Below are 18,266 nucleotides of genomic sequence, written 5' to 3' on the forward strand. Positions count from 1 at the left end.
AAAGCATTAACATCATAATGTTAAGAGAAAGGAGAAATCTGAAAAGCAGAGATGAAACAGCAAGTGAGTATTTCTTCCACTTTCAGGAATCACAAGAGGCCAATTATAGTAATTTCTCAAACAAAACTTGAATGAAATAAACCCCAAACCCCGTAACTTCTCTACTCTCATTAAGCAAATATGAAAACAAGATAGCCAGACCACCATGAGCTACAGTACTAGCATGCACTATCTCAAATTCTCACATGTGCTCACATTTTCAAGCCTGAACTTGCATGGGTCTGCAATGAGCACTGATTTTGAAGTTTATGTAAGTCAGATCTTATCAGCTGAGTGAAGCTCTAGCAATTAATATTTAGGAATTCTTTTACTAAGAATGCCTAGGGAATTTCCGCAAGTAGACTTTAAAAACACAGAAAAGAAGGCATTATCCATTATAAATTAAGATGGGAGTCTGTTTTTCCTCTCAAAATTAAAGCTACCAAAACTAGTATTTCTTGAAAGATATACCGGTTCTGCAAAAGAAATTACAGAAGTGCAGTTTAGTTTTCAAGCCTACTAAACCAGAAGTTGGTCCTCAATTGGCATGCAGGGATTCAAATCCTTCCTCTTTTTCTTCTGGAGCAGGAACTTCAATTCTCCCTTCCCTCACAGAAAATTCCTTAAACACTGGGTGCACAAGATGGAGAGGAATCTTTTAAAATCTCCTATTGAAGTTAATGCCATTTCATAAAATACTTACAATATTAATAAGATAATAAGCAGTTTCAAAATATTCCCACAGTCCATTGGTCTGTATGTTTTACACAAGCGACCAAAATGACAATCTCTTTCTGCATTCTTCAGATCATGTACGATGTCCTCAACACAGGAGGCAGAAAGACCTGGACCGCAGAGCAATTAAAAGCACAGCAGTTAACGCATTTTCCTGCTGATACACAGACAAAGCAGTAGCAGGGCTTACATGGCTGTGGTTCATAATTCTAAGAGAAAAGATAAAGCCTGAAAGGAAGGAAATTTTTGTCTCTGGCTCAGAGATTCTCTGGCCTTTTTTTTTTTCCAGAAATGATTCAAAGACCTCAGACATGTAGATTTCTCAGTCCATTCCACAAAACACACTTCCAAATCATGTTAAACAGCTGTTCAACTGTCTGCAGTAGAGCAAACCCATAATAGGACAAGGCAGTCTGATATTCTACCCACAGGTATGTCTATGCTTTGGGCATAGCAGCCTTTATTTCTTGGACCTTCTCAGGTCTATGGTAATAAAGAAATGGAGTCTAGAAAAAGATTTGTTTTTTATCCAAAGTGGACAATACATTTGCACTGTGTAGAAGAAAAAAAGGAGAAGTACTCCTGACTTCAGAATTCATCTTTTTAAAGTCATGGCCATGTAAGCAATATTTCAATCAGCCTGCTGTTTCTACCACTTCTAAGAGCACTTTGGGGTCATTTTACTGCACAAAGAAGTTGTGCACTAGAAAATAAAACAGATGCATCAACTCTATTTTCCAGATGCTCTATTATCACCAACAGATTTTCGTTAGGTCTATACAGACAATAACTCTCAAATACTGGCAACTATCCCAGTTAGTAAATTTAAAAGAAAGTTCTTGTGTTGTAAGAACACCAAACAGTTCATATTTTCATTCAAAGTTTACAATTTGGAACCAGGAAGTCATACCTTGTTACAAGTAACTCTTAAAAATAATAAAACAGCAATATACTGGGGGTAAAAAACATCTTACTCTAAGTTTTCTTCCAGTTTGCCTATTTTGTAAAGGAAACAATGTCGTGGTTGAGACGGACAAACGACATGGACCAAGTTCTACCAGGATGAAAGTAGTAGATGCCATTTATTGCCACAAGTGCATTTTTATACAGTTTTACCAATTCATGTGTCTCTTCACTATTGGTTACAAGTTACAGCAGTAACATCTCATTGGCTAATTTTGCTATCATCAATGTTACTCTTCTACTCCCTTCTCTCTCACGGGTACATCCTTAACATCTCCAGATACTCCTTTACTCACGGGTAGGCCTTCATATCTTCAAGGCTAATTTCTGTTCCCATGTCCTCCGTCAGGGAATCCACGGACCCACCGTAGTCCCCCACAGAACAACAACAAAAAAACATCTAACCTGGCTCTAACCCTATTCCTATGATGAATATGGACACTCAAGAGACCAATATCTCAAGCCCACGCCATTTTCTGATGGCAAGTATGCACCAGGGACAATATACTGCTGAACGCAGTGTTAGCCCAGAGGTGCTGGAGCATTAACACCTGCATGCAGACCAGCTGTACATTTCTCCAATCAGTTCCAGGACAGTGTTCTGGCACAAAATCAGCTCTGCATACATCATGCTCATGCACTGCTCTAGTGGAAGCTCATTTAGATTAACTTTCCCTGGTTCAGCATAGTAAACCTAACCAATAAGTGCAAATTGAAACAGAACTATAAAGGAAATGGAAACATGCAAGTTGAAGGAAACATGGGTTGAGTCAAGCACATATCTTATTCGCAATCCTCTCCCCAAAGTCAAGTCTCCAAAAATATTATCACAGTATCACAGTATCACAGTATGTTTGGGATTGGAAGGGACCTCAAAAGATCATCTAGTCCAATCCCCCTGCTGGAGCAGGAACGCCTAGGTGAGGTCGCACAGGAATGTGTCCAGGTGGGCTTTGAATGTCTCCAGGGAAGGAGACTCCACAACCTCCCGGGGTAGCCTGTTCCAGTGCTCTGTTACCCTCACTGAGAAGAAGTTCTTTCTCAAATTTAAGTGGAACCTCTTGTGTTCCAGCTTGATCCCATTGCCCCTTGTCCTATCATTGTTTGCCACTGAGAAGAGCCTGACTCCATCCTCGTGGCACTCACCCTTTATATATTTATAAACATTAATAAGGTCACCCCTCAGTCTCCTCTTCTCCAAACTAAAGAGACCCAGCTCCCTCAGCCTTTCTTCATAAGGGAGGTGCTCCACTCCCTTAATCATCTTTGTTGCCCTACGCTGGACCCTCTCCAGCAGTTCCCTGTCCTTCTTGAACTGAGGGGCCTGGAACTGGACACAATATTCCAGATGGGGTCTCACCAGGGCGGAGTAGAGGGGAAGGAGGACCTCTCTCGATCTACTGACCACCCCCCTTGTAATACACCCAAGGATGCCATTAGCCTTCCTGGCTACAAGGGCACAGTGCTGGCTCATGGTCATCCTGTTGTCCACCAGGACCCCCAGGTCCCTTTCCCCTATACTGCTCTCTAATAGGTCATGCCCCAACCTATACTGGAACCTGGGGTTGTTCCTGCCCAGATGCAGGACTCTACACTTTCCCTTGTTAAATTCCATCAGGTTATCCCCCGCCCAACTCTCCAGCCTGTCCAGGTCCCGCTGGATGGCAGCACAGCCTTCTGGCGTGTCAGCCACTCCGCCCAGCTTAGTGTCATCAGCAAACTTGCTGATAGTACACTCAATTCCCTTGTCTAAATCGTTAATGAATATATTGAATAATATTGGCCCCAGTACTGACCCCTGAGGCACTCCACTAGATACTGGCCTCCAACTGGACTCCGCACCATTGACCACCACTCTCTGGCTTCTCTCTTTAAGCCAGTTTGCAACCCACCTCACTACTCTATTGTCTAGACCACACCTCCTCAACTTAGCTGTGAGGATGCTGTGAGGGACTGTGTCAAAGGCTTTACTGAAGTCAAGGTAGACCACATCCACCGCTCTGCCATCATCCATCCACCTTGTTACATTCTCATAAAAGGCTATGAGGTTGGTCAAGCATGACTTACCCTTGGTAAAGCCATGCTGACTGCCCCTAATGACCCTCTTATCCCAGATATGCCTTGAGATGACACCAAGGATAAGCTGTTCCATTACTTTCCCAGGGACAGAGGTGAGGCTGACCAGTCTATAATTACCCGGGTCCTCCTTCTTGCACTTTTTGAAGACTGGAGTGACATTTGCTTTCCTCCAATCCTCGGGCACCTCTCCCGTTTCCCAAGACTTGGCAAAGATGATGGAGAGCGGTCTAGCAATGACTTCAGCCAGCTCCCTCAGCACCCACAGATGCATCCCATCTGGACCCATGGATTTATGGATGTCCAGACTATTTAATTGCTCCCTAACACAGTCCTCAGCGACTAAAGCAAACTCCTCCATTGACCTGGCTTCATCTGGGGTCTCAGGGGTACAGGGCTCCCCAGGACAGCCTCCAGCAGAGTAGACAAAGAAGGCATTCAGTAATTCTGCCTTCTCTGTGTCTTCTGCCACCAGGGCACCCACCTCATTCATCAGTGGGCCTACATTGCCTCTGGTATTAGTTTTATCTGCTATGTATTTGAAAAAGTTCTTCTTGCTGTCCTTGACCCCTCTCGCCAGCTGTAATTCTAAGGAGGCCTTGGCTACCCTAGCTGCCTTCCTACATCCTCTAACAGCAGCCTTATATTCCTCCCAAGTGGCCAGCCCCTGCTTCCATGACCTGTAAACTCTCCTCTTCTGCTTGAGCATACCCAACAGATCCCTATTCAACCACACAGGCCTTCTGGCTCCCTTCCTCAACTTCCTACGTGTGGGGATGCTCTGATCCTGAGCATGGAAGAAGCAATCTCTGAATGCAATCCAGCTCTCTTGGGCCCCTTTTCCTTCAAGCAGTCTTGCCCATGGGATTTCCCCCAGCAATTGCTTGAAAAGGCCGAAGTTAGCCCTGCTAAAGTCCAGGGTTGCAATTCTACTTGCTATTCTGTTCCTGCCATATGAGATGCTGAACTCCACCATCTCGTAGTCACTGCAACCCAGGCAGCCCTCAACCTTTACTGCTTCGACCAGACCCTCTTTGTTAGTGAGGATGAGATCCAGCAGTGTACCTCTCCTAGTCGGCTCCTCCACCATCTGCATGAGGAAGTTATCATCAATGCACTGGAGGAACCTCCTGGACTGTGGCTGGCTGGCTGAATGGTCCTTCCAGCAAACATCAGGGAAGTTAAAATCACCCACAACAACCAGGGCCTGTGACTGTGAGGCCACTCTCAGCTGCACATAGAAGGCCTCATCAACTTCCTCAGTCTCATCTGGTGGCCTATAATAGACACCTACAACCGTATCACCCCTGCCAGCCTGTCCCTTGATCCTGACCCATACACTTTCAGCTCGTTCCTCATCCGCTCCTGGGCAGAATTTAGTACATTGCAGTTGCTCTCTCACATAGAGAGTAACTCCACCACCACGCCTGGCTGGCCTGTCTTTCCTGAAAAGGGCGTAGCCATCCATGACCACATTCCAGTCATGTGAACTGTCCCACCACGTTTCTGTAATTGCCACCAGATCATAATCTCCCGACCGAACATAGGATTCTACCTCCTCCTGCTTATTCCCCATGCTGCGCGCATTGGTGTACAGGCATTTCAGGGAGCGAGCAGAGCACACCAATTTCTCCCTAGGGGCACAGGAGGCCACCCGGTCCTCATCTGTTTTAGAATGCTGCCCCACTGGGGCAAGCCCAACTACAACCCCATCCCCCTTCGAGCCTAGTTTAAAGCTCTCCAAATGAGCCCAGCTAATTCCTGCCCCAGCATCCTTTTGCCTCTGCGAGATAAGCCTTTTCCACATAACACTGTCCGGACTGGAGTCCTATAAAACCAGCCATTATCAAAAAAACCAAAGCCCTGCCTGTAGCACCAGTCTTGGAGCCAACCATTTAGAGATTGAATTTTCCCATTCCACCCCACATCGTCACTTGAAGAGGGAAGGAGTGAAGAGAAGATCACAGGCGTGCGCCTGTTGTCCCAGCTGTACAGGGAGGCAGAGTCCGTCAGATCGCTTGAGTCCAGGGTTCGAGTCCCGCCAGAGTGGCGCTGAGACTGCCAGAGTTGTGTTCGGTGTTGAACCCCGGAGGGGTGGGGCCGGGGGCACCAGGAGAGTAATTGAGTAGTTAAAATGAAGAACTCTATACAGTCTTAAAGCTTGAGAATATAGTATTTAAATAGTATATATCATCTGCTGTTTTATTGCACTTAATAATTTTTTTTCCAGAAGCTTACAAATAATCCTGTTAGTTGACAACTCACTTTAAAATCCTCTGTTCCCAAACATGAGGCATTACCAAGGTCATCCTTCTCTCCAAATTTAAAATACTTTAAAGTTGTTATCAGAATACAATGCCACAGCAAACAAAGCAACTCCTTTAAGTTTAGGTTGCACACTTCCCTTTTCTCTTCAAAATAATATTGATTGTTTAAGTTTCCACTCACAATTTTCAAGATTTGACAGGAGAATAGAAATCCTATTTTGATGCATGTAATTTTAATGAAAAGCTTGCTTTCTAAAATAACAACAAATTGTGCACTTTGTACCAACTCTGCCTCCTCAGATTTTCCCAGCAATAATGCATACCTCCTGAAAGCCTGCCTTTTTAATCTGTTGAAAAAACTTCTCTAACTCTTTTATCATAAAACTCAAGGTACTGTTCCAGATGCAAAAACCTTGGAAATGTCACATAAGGACACAAAAGACTGATTCACCATGGGTGACAATTTAAGCTCTACCTCTTGGGGTGCAGTACACCACTTATCTCCAAAATAATTTTCAATAAAGAAGCTCATGCATTTTCTCAGATAACTGTTACACACAACCTATTTCTGTACAGAATATGTGATGTTTTCTTGGTCTCTTTTACAGCTCTAATCCACACACATCCCTGATCATATATAACAGCAAAAAGAATGAATGATGTACTAGTCTTCTCACAATGGTGAGAATATATGAACAGTATTAACTTCATAGCCTGGAAATCATCTACACATATATAGTGCTACAAACTTCCATTTATCTGAACAAGTGTCACTAGTTATATAGCAGATGATTCTTTAATTTTTGGAGTTTCTTTCTCTCTGATGGATCACAAAGTGCCATATAAAAAGCAACCTGAATCCCAGAAGCATGTTTCAGCTAGAAAGATGACAAAACAGGTGACCAACATCTTTTTATGATAATAAGGGCAAAGGATGAACAACTCCAAGTAAGAACATTGTGGCAGACCATCATCCTTACAAAAGCACCAAGAGAGTTTAATGCATGACTGAAATGACAACCCCAGCAGATTTAAACATCTCATCTGAATGTCAGACACCATGCACACCTCAAACAAGGTAGTCAGTTGGTATCTCCATCTTCAGATTACTTTGTATTTATTATCTACTAGATCAGAGATTTAAGATCCCTAACATACATCAAAGAGCAACAGATTATTTCATACCACTCAATCTCCAGGGTTTGTAAACAAGCCCATAAATCTTTAATATATCAGCAGCATAGGCAGATGTGGTTTCTTTCAAGGACACACAGACAAACACAGTAACCTCTAACCAATAAAATTCCCGACGTCTAGACCTTTGGCACAGAATGAAAATTGTTTTTTGTATTTTTAGTAACAGTTTACCTGAGTAAACACTAAAAGATTTAACCCAAGGCCAATAAGCCAGATGCAGAGCAAATTTAGCCCTTTGTCTCTATATTTATGTGCATACCACTGATACAGAAAACTTCATTACTTCAGAAAACAAGTAAGGGTGTTACCTTTCTGGACATGGATGATGTCTGGAAAGTTGGCTAAATGCCCCTGATACAGCGCTAATAAATCCATCACAGCATTTAGGTCCTGCCGAGGCTGATCTGCAAAGAGGTCCCCAATGGCGTCATAGGCTTCTGCAGTGAATGCTATGGCTTGGTTGAGGCCAGTCGAAAAGGTCTGCTGGTCCAGCTCAAATGCCTGACTGAGGCACTTAAAGGAGTGCCCCACCTTCTGGTATTCCTTCTTGAAACCAGTGACTTGTTTGCGGGCAAATTCATTGGCTGTGTGATTAAGCTGCAGGGCACTCTCATCCATCTTCTTCGTGAAGGCTTTGAAACCATCCACCTGGCTTTCCACCTCCTGCAAGTCCAGGCTGGTCCCAGGGCCAGTGGGGACACTGATGGTCAGGAAAAAGTTGGCACCCACCATCTCATCCTTCTCAGCCTTGCGCTTGCCTTGTTTCCAGGTCTTCTCATCTGTGCTGGGACAGGTGAGGAAGTGCTGAAAGGCATCACACTGAGACAACACAGGGTGGCTGCACATGTGGTCCATCCACCAGGCCAGGCCTTTGCGACGTTTGGAGATGAAGTCCTCCTCAAAGCGGCCAGTGGCCTGCTTCTCTGGCAAGTGGGGCACAGAGATGACGGGGAATTTCTCGACCAAGCGCCCGTAGAGCCAGTCAAAGTGCTTGTAGCGGCGGTGCACCTGCTGCTCAGTGTGGCTGGGCACCAGCTTGTAGGCAATGTAACTCTTCATGCCCTTGAACTTGGTCTGCTTGGTGGGGTCCTCAATGGAGCACTGGAAGGGGTAGGGGTTCTCCTGCCACTCAGGGCCCCAGGGGTGCAGCACCACACACAGCTTGTCCCCATCCTTTATGAAGCCTGATGCCTCGCCCAGCACAAAGGCCTCCCCACCGGACTTGACAAAGGTTGAGAAGCGGTTGAGGTTGCGGCTCACCGTGGCCGAGCTCTTGGCACCACTGCTGGGTGGGTGTGGGTGACCTGCCAGATGGCCACCACAGGAGCTCAGGGACAGCTCAGACCACGTGGACAGGGGGTAGCGGCCAGAGGCCTGGCCACCCACCACCTCGTAGTCAGGGTAGGAGCTGCCCAGGGTGTCTGGCTCATCAGCCACCGTGGAGCTTTCATCCCAGTCGTCATCCCAGTCATCATCGCTACCCTGGCTGGGTTGGTAGGACCCATCGTAGGGCACCAGTGGAAAGGGGTACCCGGCGGTGGGGGGCAGCAAGAAGGGCTCGGGCGTTGCCGCCGGCGTAGGCTGCTGAGTCGCTGGCCTGAAGGCAGCGGGGGGCGGCAGCGGCTCGAAGCCACCGGCGGGGAGGTTAGCGTAGCGGGCGAGCGGCGGCGGCTCAGAGGCCGGGTCGCGGATCACCTGCACGTAAGAGGCCGGGAAGAGGCCGCGGTCGCCGCGGCCGTTGACGCCCTCCAGCCAGCCCTCGATGTCCTGCTCGCTGCAGAGGCTCAGCATCTCGTGCTCCCGCAGCGAGATCTCCCCTGGGTTTTCCGACCTGAAGTCGTACAGCGCCCGGGCCCGCAGCGCCATGGCCCCAACCGCCCCCGGGAGCTCCCCGCCGCCGCGGTTTCGCCGCCCCTCACTGCACCACGCCGGCGGGGCTGCGGCAGGAGAGCACCGCGGCTGCTCCCTGTCTCCGCGTGGGACACTGCGGCGGCTGCCTCCCCCGGCTCCGCTGCGCTACGGTGCGGCGGACTCCGAGTCCCGGCTTCAACCCGGCGGACGAGGCAAGGCGCGGAAGCCGAACAGACAACCGTCCCACGTCACCAGTTTCGCTAATACAGAGCCGAGAAGCAGAACGGAAGAACCGAGCGCAGAGCGACCGCCCTCATCGATTCGATCGGCTAGGCTCAGCCCGCCCCTTCCCCGCCAGCCCCCTAACGTCCGACCGGCCGCAGGGTGGGTGCCAAATCCCGGCCGTGCCCCGATTACTCTCTGCTGCCTCTGCCCTCACCCGAGAAAGGCACCCCGACCTCGCGGCCAGAACAATAACACGGTAGCGTTTCCAAACTGCCGTGTTTTGAGTGTTTTATACCAGTTTTACAGGTTGTAATACTTGCAAGTTCAACCTCTTTAAATCTGTTGATTAAATTTTTATAACTCTACAAGATTTCCATGACTCAAAGTCATGATGATAACTTACGACCTACCTCAAAAATGTTTCGGCACTTCTCCAGGTTTGGCAAAGAAGCTTGTGCGTCTTCACAGAATCACAGAATCTTAGGAATTGGAAGGGACCTCAAAAGATCATCTAGTCCAATCCCCCTAACGGAGCAGGAACACCTAGATGAGGCTACACAGGAAGGTGTCCAGGCAGGTTTTGAATGTCTCCAGAGTAGGAGACTCCACAACCTCCCTGGGCAGCCTGTTCCAGTGTTCTGATACCGTCACTGAGAAGAAGTTTCTTCTCAAACTTAAGCGGAACCTCTTGTGTTCCAGTTTGAACCCATTATCCCTTGTCCTACTGCTGGTTGTCACTGAGAAGAGCCTGGCTCCATCCTCATGACACTCACCCTTTATATATTTGTAAACATTAATGAGGTCACCCCTCAGTCTCCTCTTCTCCAAGCTAAAGACCCAGTTCCTTCAGCCTTTCCTCATAAGGGAGATGCTCCACTCCCTTAATCATCTTTGTTGCCCTGCGCTGGAGTCTCTCCAGCAGTTCCCTGTCCTTCTTGAACTGAGGGGCCCAGAACTGGACACAATATTCCAAATGGGGTCTCACCAGGGTAGAGTAGAGGGGAAGGAGAACTTCTCTGGACCTACTAAACACACCCCTTCTAATACACCCCAGGATGTCATTGGCCTTCCTGGCCACAAGGGCCCAGTGCTGGCTCATGGTCATCTTGCTGTCCACCAGGACCCCAGGTCCTTTTCCCCTACACTGTTCTCTAATAGGTCATTCCCCAGCTTATACTGGAACCTGGGGTTGTTCCCACCCAGATGCAAGACTCTACACTTTCCCTTGTTATATTTCATTAAATTTTTCCCTGCTCAACTCTCCAGCCTGTCCAGGTCTCACTGGATGGCGGCACAGCCTTCTGGAGTGTCAACCACTCCTCCCAGCTTGGTGTCATCAGCAAACTTGCTGATAGTACACTCTATTCCCTCATCCAAATCATTGATGAACATATTGAATAATACAGGCCCCAGTACTGACCCCTGAGGCACTCCACTAGATACAGGCCTCCAACTATACTCCACCCCATTGACCGCGACTCTCTGGCTTCTTCCCTTCAACCAGTTTGCAGTCCACTTCACTACCCGATCGTTCAGACCGCACTCCCTCAGTTTAGCTGTAAGGATGCCGTGGGAGACTGTGTCAAGTGCTTTACTGAAGTCAAGGTTGACCACATCCACATCCACATCCAAAGGGCAGACTGACCTGTTCAGAAGGTTGGTTGGCAGAGTCCCTTGGGAGGCAGTCCTGAAAGACAAAGGAGTACAGGAAAGCTGGTCTCTCTTCAAAAAGGTAATCTCAGAGGTGCAGGACTAGGCTGTCCCCATGTGCCGGAAGGCGAGCTATCGGGGAAGAAGGCCACTCTGGCTGAATAGAGAGCTGCAGCTGGAACTTAGGAATAAAAAGAGAATTTATGACCTTTGGAAGGAGGGGGAGGCTACTCAAGAGGAATACAAGATTTCTGTGAAGTTACGCAGGGTGAAAATTAGAAGGGCCAAAGCCCATCTAGAGCTGAGCCTGGCTACCGCTGTGAAAGGCAACGAGATATGTTTCTATAAATATATCAGCAACAAAAAGAGGGCTAAGAAGAATCTCCATTCCCTGATGGATGCGGGGGAAAACATAGTGACAGAGGATGAGGGACAGGCTAAGCTAATAAATGCCTTCTTCACCTCAGTCTTTAATAGTCAGAACAGTTGTGATCCAGGTACCCAGCCTCCTGAGCCAGAAGACAGGGATGGGGAACAGAATGAAACCCCAATAATCCAAGGGGAAATGGCTAGTGACTTGCTACATCACTTGGACACCCACAACTCTATAGGGCCAGATGGGATGCACCCAAGGGTGCTGAGGGAGCTGGCGGATGTGATCACTAAGCCACTTGCCATTATCTATCAGCAATCTTGGCTAACTGGGGAGGTTCCAGTTGACTGGAAGTTGGCTAATGTGACGCCCATCTGCAAGAAGAGCTGGAAGGAAGATCCAGGGAATTACAGACCTGTCAGTCTAACATCGGTGCTGGGGAAGGACATGGAGCAGATCATCTTGAATAACATCACACAGCACATACAAGAGAACCATATGATCAGGTCGAGTCAACATGGGTTTATGAAAGGCAGGTCCTGTTTTACCAACCTGATCTCCTTCTATGACAAGGTGACCCACCTAGCAGATGAGGGAAAGGCTGTGGATATTGTGTACTTAGACTTCACTAAAGCCTTTGACACCATATGCCACAGCATTCTCCTGGAGAAGCTGGCAACTCATGCCTTGGATGGGTGTACTCTTCGATGGATAAACAACTGACTGAAGGGCCAGGCCCAAAGAGTTGTTGTGAACCGAGTCAAATCCAGTTGGCAGCCGGTCATGAGTGATGTTCCCCAGGGCTCAGTAATGAGGCCAGTTCTGTTTAATATGTTTATCAGTCATCTGGATGAGGGGATTGAGTGCACCCTTAGTAAGTTTGCAGATGACACCAAGTTGGGTGGGAGTGTTGATCTGCTGGAGGTTAGGAAGACCATACAGAGAGATCTTGACTGTTGGAAATTAAAATGTGGGAAAGCAAGATGTGCGGTTCCAGCCACCTGGATGATAAAGGAAGATCAATACTAACATGACCATCTGGATGGTCGAAGGCATAATACTAACATAATAATATATAAAGGGCCTTGGACAGATTATTTTGAAGCACATTTCTCATAACTGTAAAAAGTTATAGCCCAGACTCGTGAGAATGGTACCTCGGGCCGGATAACCGCCCCCAAGTGCATGGGATGTGTGAATGTCCTTGGGCCTGGTCTGTGAATGAGTGGAAAAACAAGTGAGACAAACATCACATGAGTTTAGTGTGTTCTTAATAACAATTAGTGGAAAAGCACCTTTTGTAAACATCTTAGTCCAGGCCCGTACCTGTAAATCCTATAAATTGTCAATGGTGAATAAAGAAGGCGACCTAGGCCTAAGTCAGCTCTCTGCTTGACCCGGCTCTGTGCTCCTTCCTGAACAAGATCTCTGCCTCTGCGTGAATTTCTGTCTATGTCCCAGTATGCGTCGTCCCTAATCACTGCACTAGACTGGCTGGATTGATGGGCTGAGGTCATTTGTATGAGGTTTAACAAGGCCAAGTGCCGGGTCCTGTACTTGGTTCACAACAACCCGAGGCAGTGCTACAGGCTTGGGGAAGAGTGGCTGAAAAGCTGCCTGGCAGAAAGGGATCTGGGGGTGTTGATTGACAGCCAGTTGAATATGAGACAGCAGTGTGCCCAGGTGGCCAAAAAGGCCAACAGCATCCTGTCTTGTATCAGGAATAGTGTGGCCAGCAGGACTAGACAACTGATTGTGTCACTGTACTCAGCGCTGGTGAGGCCCCACCTTGAATACTGTGTTCAGTTTTGGGCCCCTCATCATAAGAAGGACATTGAAGTACTATGGAGTGCAGAGGTGGGCGATGAAGCTGGTGAGGGGTCTGAAGCACAAGTCTTATGAGGAGTGGTTGAGGGACCTGGGGCTGTTTAACCTTGAGAAAAGGAGGCTGAGAGGAGACCTTATTGCTGTCTACAACTGCCTGAAAGGAGGTTGTAGCATGGAGGGTGTTGGTTTCTTCTTCCAAGTAGAAAGTGATAGGACAAGAGGAAATGGCAATCAAGTTGTGTTAGGGGAGGTTTATATTGGATATTAGGAAAAAATTCTTCACGGAAAGGGTTGTCAGGTATTGGAACAGGCTGCCCAGGGAAGTGGTGGGGTCACCATCCCTGGAGGTGTTTAAAAGGTCTTTAGACAAGGTTCTTAGGGATATGATTTAGTACTAGAGTTAGGTTATGGTTGAACTCAATGATCCTGAGGGTCTCTTCCAACTGAAATGATTCTATGATTATATGATGCTGTGATTCTATGCTTTGTTTTCTTTTTAGGGTTTCCATGTTGTGATTTTATGCTATCACTTTTTGAACTTTTCTGTGGTAAGTGTATTCTGCAGATGCTATGGGAAGGTTTCTGGTGGTCCGCCTCCAGCTGTTTCTTGCTTACAAAGAAGCAAGAAAAGTTAGATTAGAATTAGGAAAGCATGCAATTTTTTTTGTGGACAGTTTTATCGCTCTTTAAAAATGTGGTCATGCTGCTTATGTTGGTTTTCTGTGGAACAGCCTCAATCCTGTTCCTGTACTTCTTTCCTTGCCCTTGTCATTTCCCCTCATAATTCCTGTGGCACCTGGTCCTGTGTTGTCTAATCACATGGATCCCGTCTCATTAATGATGAGCTGTGTTTGGATCATAGAATATTAAGAATGGCTGAAACACAGAATCATAGAACAATATGGCTTGGAAGGGACCTTCAGAGGTCATCTAGTCCAAGCCCCCTGCAATGAGCAACTAGACCATGTTGCTCAGAGCCCTGTCCAGCCTGACCTTGAATGTCTCCAGAGATGGGGCATCTACCACTTCTCTGGGTAACCTGGGCCAGTGTTTCACCACCCTCTTTGTAAAGAATGTCTTTGTACTGCCTGGCCTGAATTTCCCCTCCTTTAGTTTGAAAACATTACCCCATTTAGTCATGCTAAAAAAATCTATCCCCATCCTTCTTATAGGCCACTTTAAAGTACTGAATGGCCGCAATAAAGTCTCCCCAGAGCCTTCTCTTCTCGAGGCTGAACAACCCCATCTCTTTCAACCTGTCCTCATAGGAGAGGTGTTCCAGCCCTCTGATCATTTTTGTGGCCCTCATCTGGATCCTCTCCAACAGGTCCATGTCTTTCCCTTGACCTGTTGGCCACACTCCTTCTGATGCAGCCCAAGATATGATTTGCCTTCTGGGCTGCAAGTTGTCGAGGGTTTAGATTGCGGGGTGACAATCAAACCCTGGCAGATGTATTGTTAACCTCCTCTCCCCCCACTTCCCCCTTTTTGCCCCTCCCTCTCCCCCCTTCCCACTAAGGACAGGTGATCGGGAGGAAAAGGACAGAGAGAAGAGAGTTGGAAAAATTAAAAATGTTTTACTAATGCTACTAATAAGAATAGAGAAAATAATACAAAATATACAAAACCAATCTTGAAAGTCTCAGCAACTGCAGAGCCGGCACCCAAAGTCCTGGATTGGACTCTGCAGCCAACCGGAGCTGGATTCAGTCTCTCACTAGGCCTCAGTTCGCAGGGACGACTAGCAAGGTCCTCTCCTAATGTCGGCCTTAAGGAAAAAGGAAAAAGGGCCGAGATCCTCGTGATCTCCCACTTTTATATGAAGTATTCACGTGAATAGCATGTTATACACAGTTGGTCAGTTTCTTGGTCACTTGTTTCTCGTTGCCCCTCTCGCGAGATGTCCATCCGTGCTTATTAATAAGTTTGCATTCCATTGCTATGTTTACCAAAACGTGTATCTGGTTCTCCAGGAAAATGCAGCTAATATGAAGGCTTTAGCTGACAGGCAAATTCACTAAAAGAGAAACTTGTTTTTAACAAAACCAGGACACAAGTGCACATTGCTGGTTCATGTCCAGTTTTTCAAGGATTTACGAACTCACAGCATTATTTTTTTAATGTTGAGAAGACCAGATATTAGATATAGTGAGTGGATTTTTTCTCATCTCTACCACTATCTTGAAATGAGATAAAATGGGACAGAAATTAAACCTATGTCTTTAGTAAGGAACCCCCACACTTAAAATTAGGTCCATGTAGAGCCCATGTTGACACAGGGAGAGTGGGACTATACACAGGCAGAAAAAATTGCTCTTGAAGACACAGTTGTGGGATCTTTGCCTAAACTGTCAATCAATGTGAAGAATAAAATATTCATCTGATTGAACAAGACTACTTAAAATGCATAAGAATAGAGGCATCTGTGTTAGAGTAATGCCTCTTTATTACCAGAGATTCACAAGGAAGAATTTTATCTGTAAGCAATTTATTTTTTTTTGTTGCTAATAGCAGAATACATTTAACAGAAACAATATTCTAACTGTCTTTGAATGTTTTATTTCAAATTAATATATTTGACAGAAAGTATCATTTCTAATTACTGTGTTTTCAAATATAGTCAGTGATTATTCTGTTTTCTTATAGTTTCAAATATGAAATGCTTCTAAAAAGTAATCTCTCAAGGGTATTTTGGATGCAAACTTGAACTGTGGAAATAGGGTTTTTTTCTTCTTGATAGTATCCTTCAGTTTTTGTGCTTTTCCGGAGTCTAAGAAAAAATAATTTAATCTCAAAAATTAGAAATCAGCATATAACTCACAACCTGTCTATTGCTTCTTCAAGGATTATGAATATGTACAACAAATACTTATTGCTTAGAAAAACAACTCCTACTGAACTTATGTGTATTATTTTTAATATGTTTTTAAATAGAAATTTTTCTCTTGCTGTGACTGGTCTAAATTTTCTACTGTTCAAAAAGCCTGGTTTTCCAGCACATAGGTAGCTGGAGGCAAGCAGTCTAACATTTCACATCAAACAGTAAACTCAGAATATTGAAAAATATATACAAAGATTTTCCTTCACTGCAATATAAATACAGCCACATGCTTACTACACTCTACAGCATTGATTGAATTATATTATTTTGTTATAAAAAGAATAAATTTATCTCAGAAATAAACTATGGACAAGACTAATTATTTCCCACTGAGGGAAAGGTGGGCTGCACATCAGTGTTGCCATGTGGTGAGATTGTGCTGTGTGTCCCTCGCTTTGTATATATATATTTTTTTTTTCACTGTTCAGTTAAACTGTTCTTATCTGAACCTGTAAGGAGCCATTGAAGGAGGAATGTTGTTTTTAAAAAAACTGGGACATGGTGCCTGACCCCACCAAGGAGGGAAGGACTGAGACACATCAGACTATAAATCCTTAATGTAAAACAAAGTCTCTTTGAACTAATCCCAGAATGCATACTGATACCTGTATTTACAAAAGTTAAGCTAGGGGGAAGGGTAACCAAAGAGCCAAAGAGCCAAAGAGCCAGGAACCCATATTTTAAATAGATCGATAAGGGGAAAGGGATTGTTAGGATTAGATGAATGAGATACATAAACTGAGGCAGGGGTCGAGTAGTCTGTAAACCCTGAAGTACCCAACGAATGGGGAACAGGGGAGGGAATTTGTGGCTGGGAAGGCCAATGGCATCCTTAGGTGTATTACAAGGGGGGTGGTCAGTAGATCGAGAGAGGTCCTCCTTCCCCTCTACTCCGCCCTGGTGAGACCCCATCTGGAATATTGTGTCCAGTTCCAGGCCCCTCAGTTCAAGAAGGACAGGGAACTGCTGGAGAGGGTCCAGCGTAGGGCAACAAAGATGATTAAGGGAGTGGAGCACCTCCCTTATGAAGAAAGGCTGAGGGAGCTGGGTCTCTTTAGTTTGGAGAAGAGGAGACTGAGGGGTGACCTTATTAATGTTTATAAATATATAAAGGGTGAGTGCCACGAGGATGGAGTCAGGCTCTTCTCAGTGGCAAACAATGATAGGACAAGGGGCAATGGGATCAAGCTGGAACACAAGAGGTTCCACTTAAATTTGAGAAAGAACTTCTTCTCAGTGAGGGTAACAGAGCACTGGAACAGGCTACCCAGGGAGGTTGTGGAGTCTCCTTCCCTGGAGACATTCAAAGCCCGCCTGGACACATTCCTGTGCGACCTCACCTAGGCGTTCCTGCTCCAGCAGGGGGATTGGACTAGATGATCTTTTGAGGTCCCTTCCAATCCCAAACATACTGTGATACTGTGATAAGCAGGGGCTTTTTGCCCTATTCTATGTGCCTACATTCAGGTAGAACATCTGGTCTTGCAAAATCATTAATAAAATATGCTTTGTTGAGAGATCCTGACTGGGCCTATTAGATTGGCAAAATGATTGTTTCCTACAAATTTGGGGGCTCGCCCAGGAGTCGACATTGTCATCTCAGGGGTTCCTATCGCCTAAGGACGGGAAGGCATGCCCCATTGATTTCAACAGTGTGGTAGGATGCAAACCCCCCCTCTCCCCCCCCTTCCCCCCTTTCAATATGGAAGGAGTAGGCACATCTCCCTCTCTATTACTTGAGGCTAACAGCTTCTTTTGTTTGGCCCCAAAGCACCCTGGTCAGGGCCATTAGGAGAAGGGAGTGCCGAGGGTCAGTGAGCCGCTGGGCACCTCTGACCAGTGTGGGGGATGTTTGGAGGCTTCAGGGGCACCCCACAGCCAGTGTAGGGGTGCAGAGAAGCTTCTAGAATGCCTACAGTCAGGTCTGATCAGCCAGTATAAAAGGGGACTCTCGTCGAGACTTTGTGGATTGTTGCAGGTCTCTCGGAGCATGAGATTAGCCACTGCCGCCAGGAGCCACAGCCCCCCCCCCCCCCCCCCCCCCCCGCTTCCCAGGACTGAGACTCCGCTTGCCTTGCCGCCATGTGTGTAAGTAAATTAACCCTCGCAGGGTTGCGAGTACATATATATTCCGTGCACATTTGCACGTGTAACTTTCCGTGCACATTTGCACGCGTACTTT

The 18,266-nt window shown here is 46.3% G+C and overlaps 1 protein-coding gene across 1 annotated transcript in view; it reads right to left on the minus strand.

Moving 5' to 3' along the window:
* The window catches only part of LOC136114676 (sorting nexin-18-like), a 49,514-nt gene extending 40,172 nt beyond the window's left edge, over positions 1–9,342 (minus strand). The window contains exon 1 of the mRNA XM_065860110.1: positions 7,586–9,342. Coding sequence (XP_065716182.1) covers positions 7,586–9,143 — 1,558 coding nt within the window. The 5' untranslated portion in view covers positions 9,144–9,342. The remainder of the gene's footprint in view (positions 1–7,585) is intronic.
* Positions 9,343–18,266: the final 8,924 nt, after the last annotated feature.

The sequence above is a fragment of the Patagioenas fasciata genome, chromosome W (genome assembly GCF_037038585.1).
Source record: "Patagioenas fasciata isolate bPatFas1 chromosome W, bPatFas1.hap1, whole genome shotgun sequence".
Lineage (NCBI taxonomy): Eukaryota > Metazoa > Chordata > Aves > Columbiformes > Columbidae > Patagioenas > Patagioenas fasciata.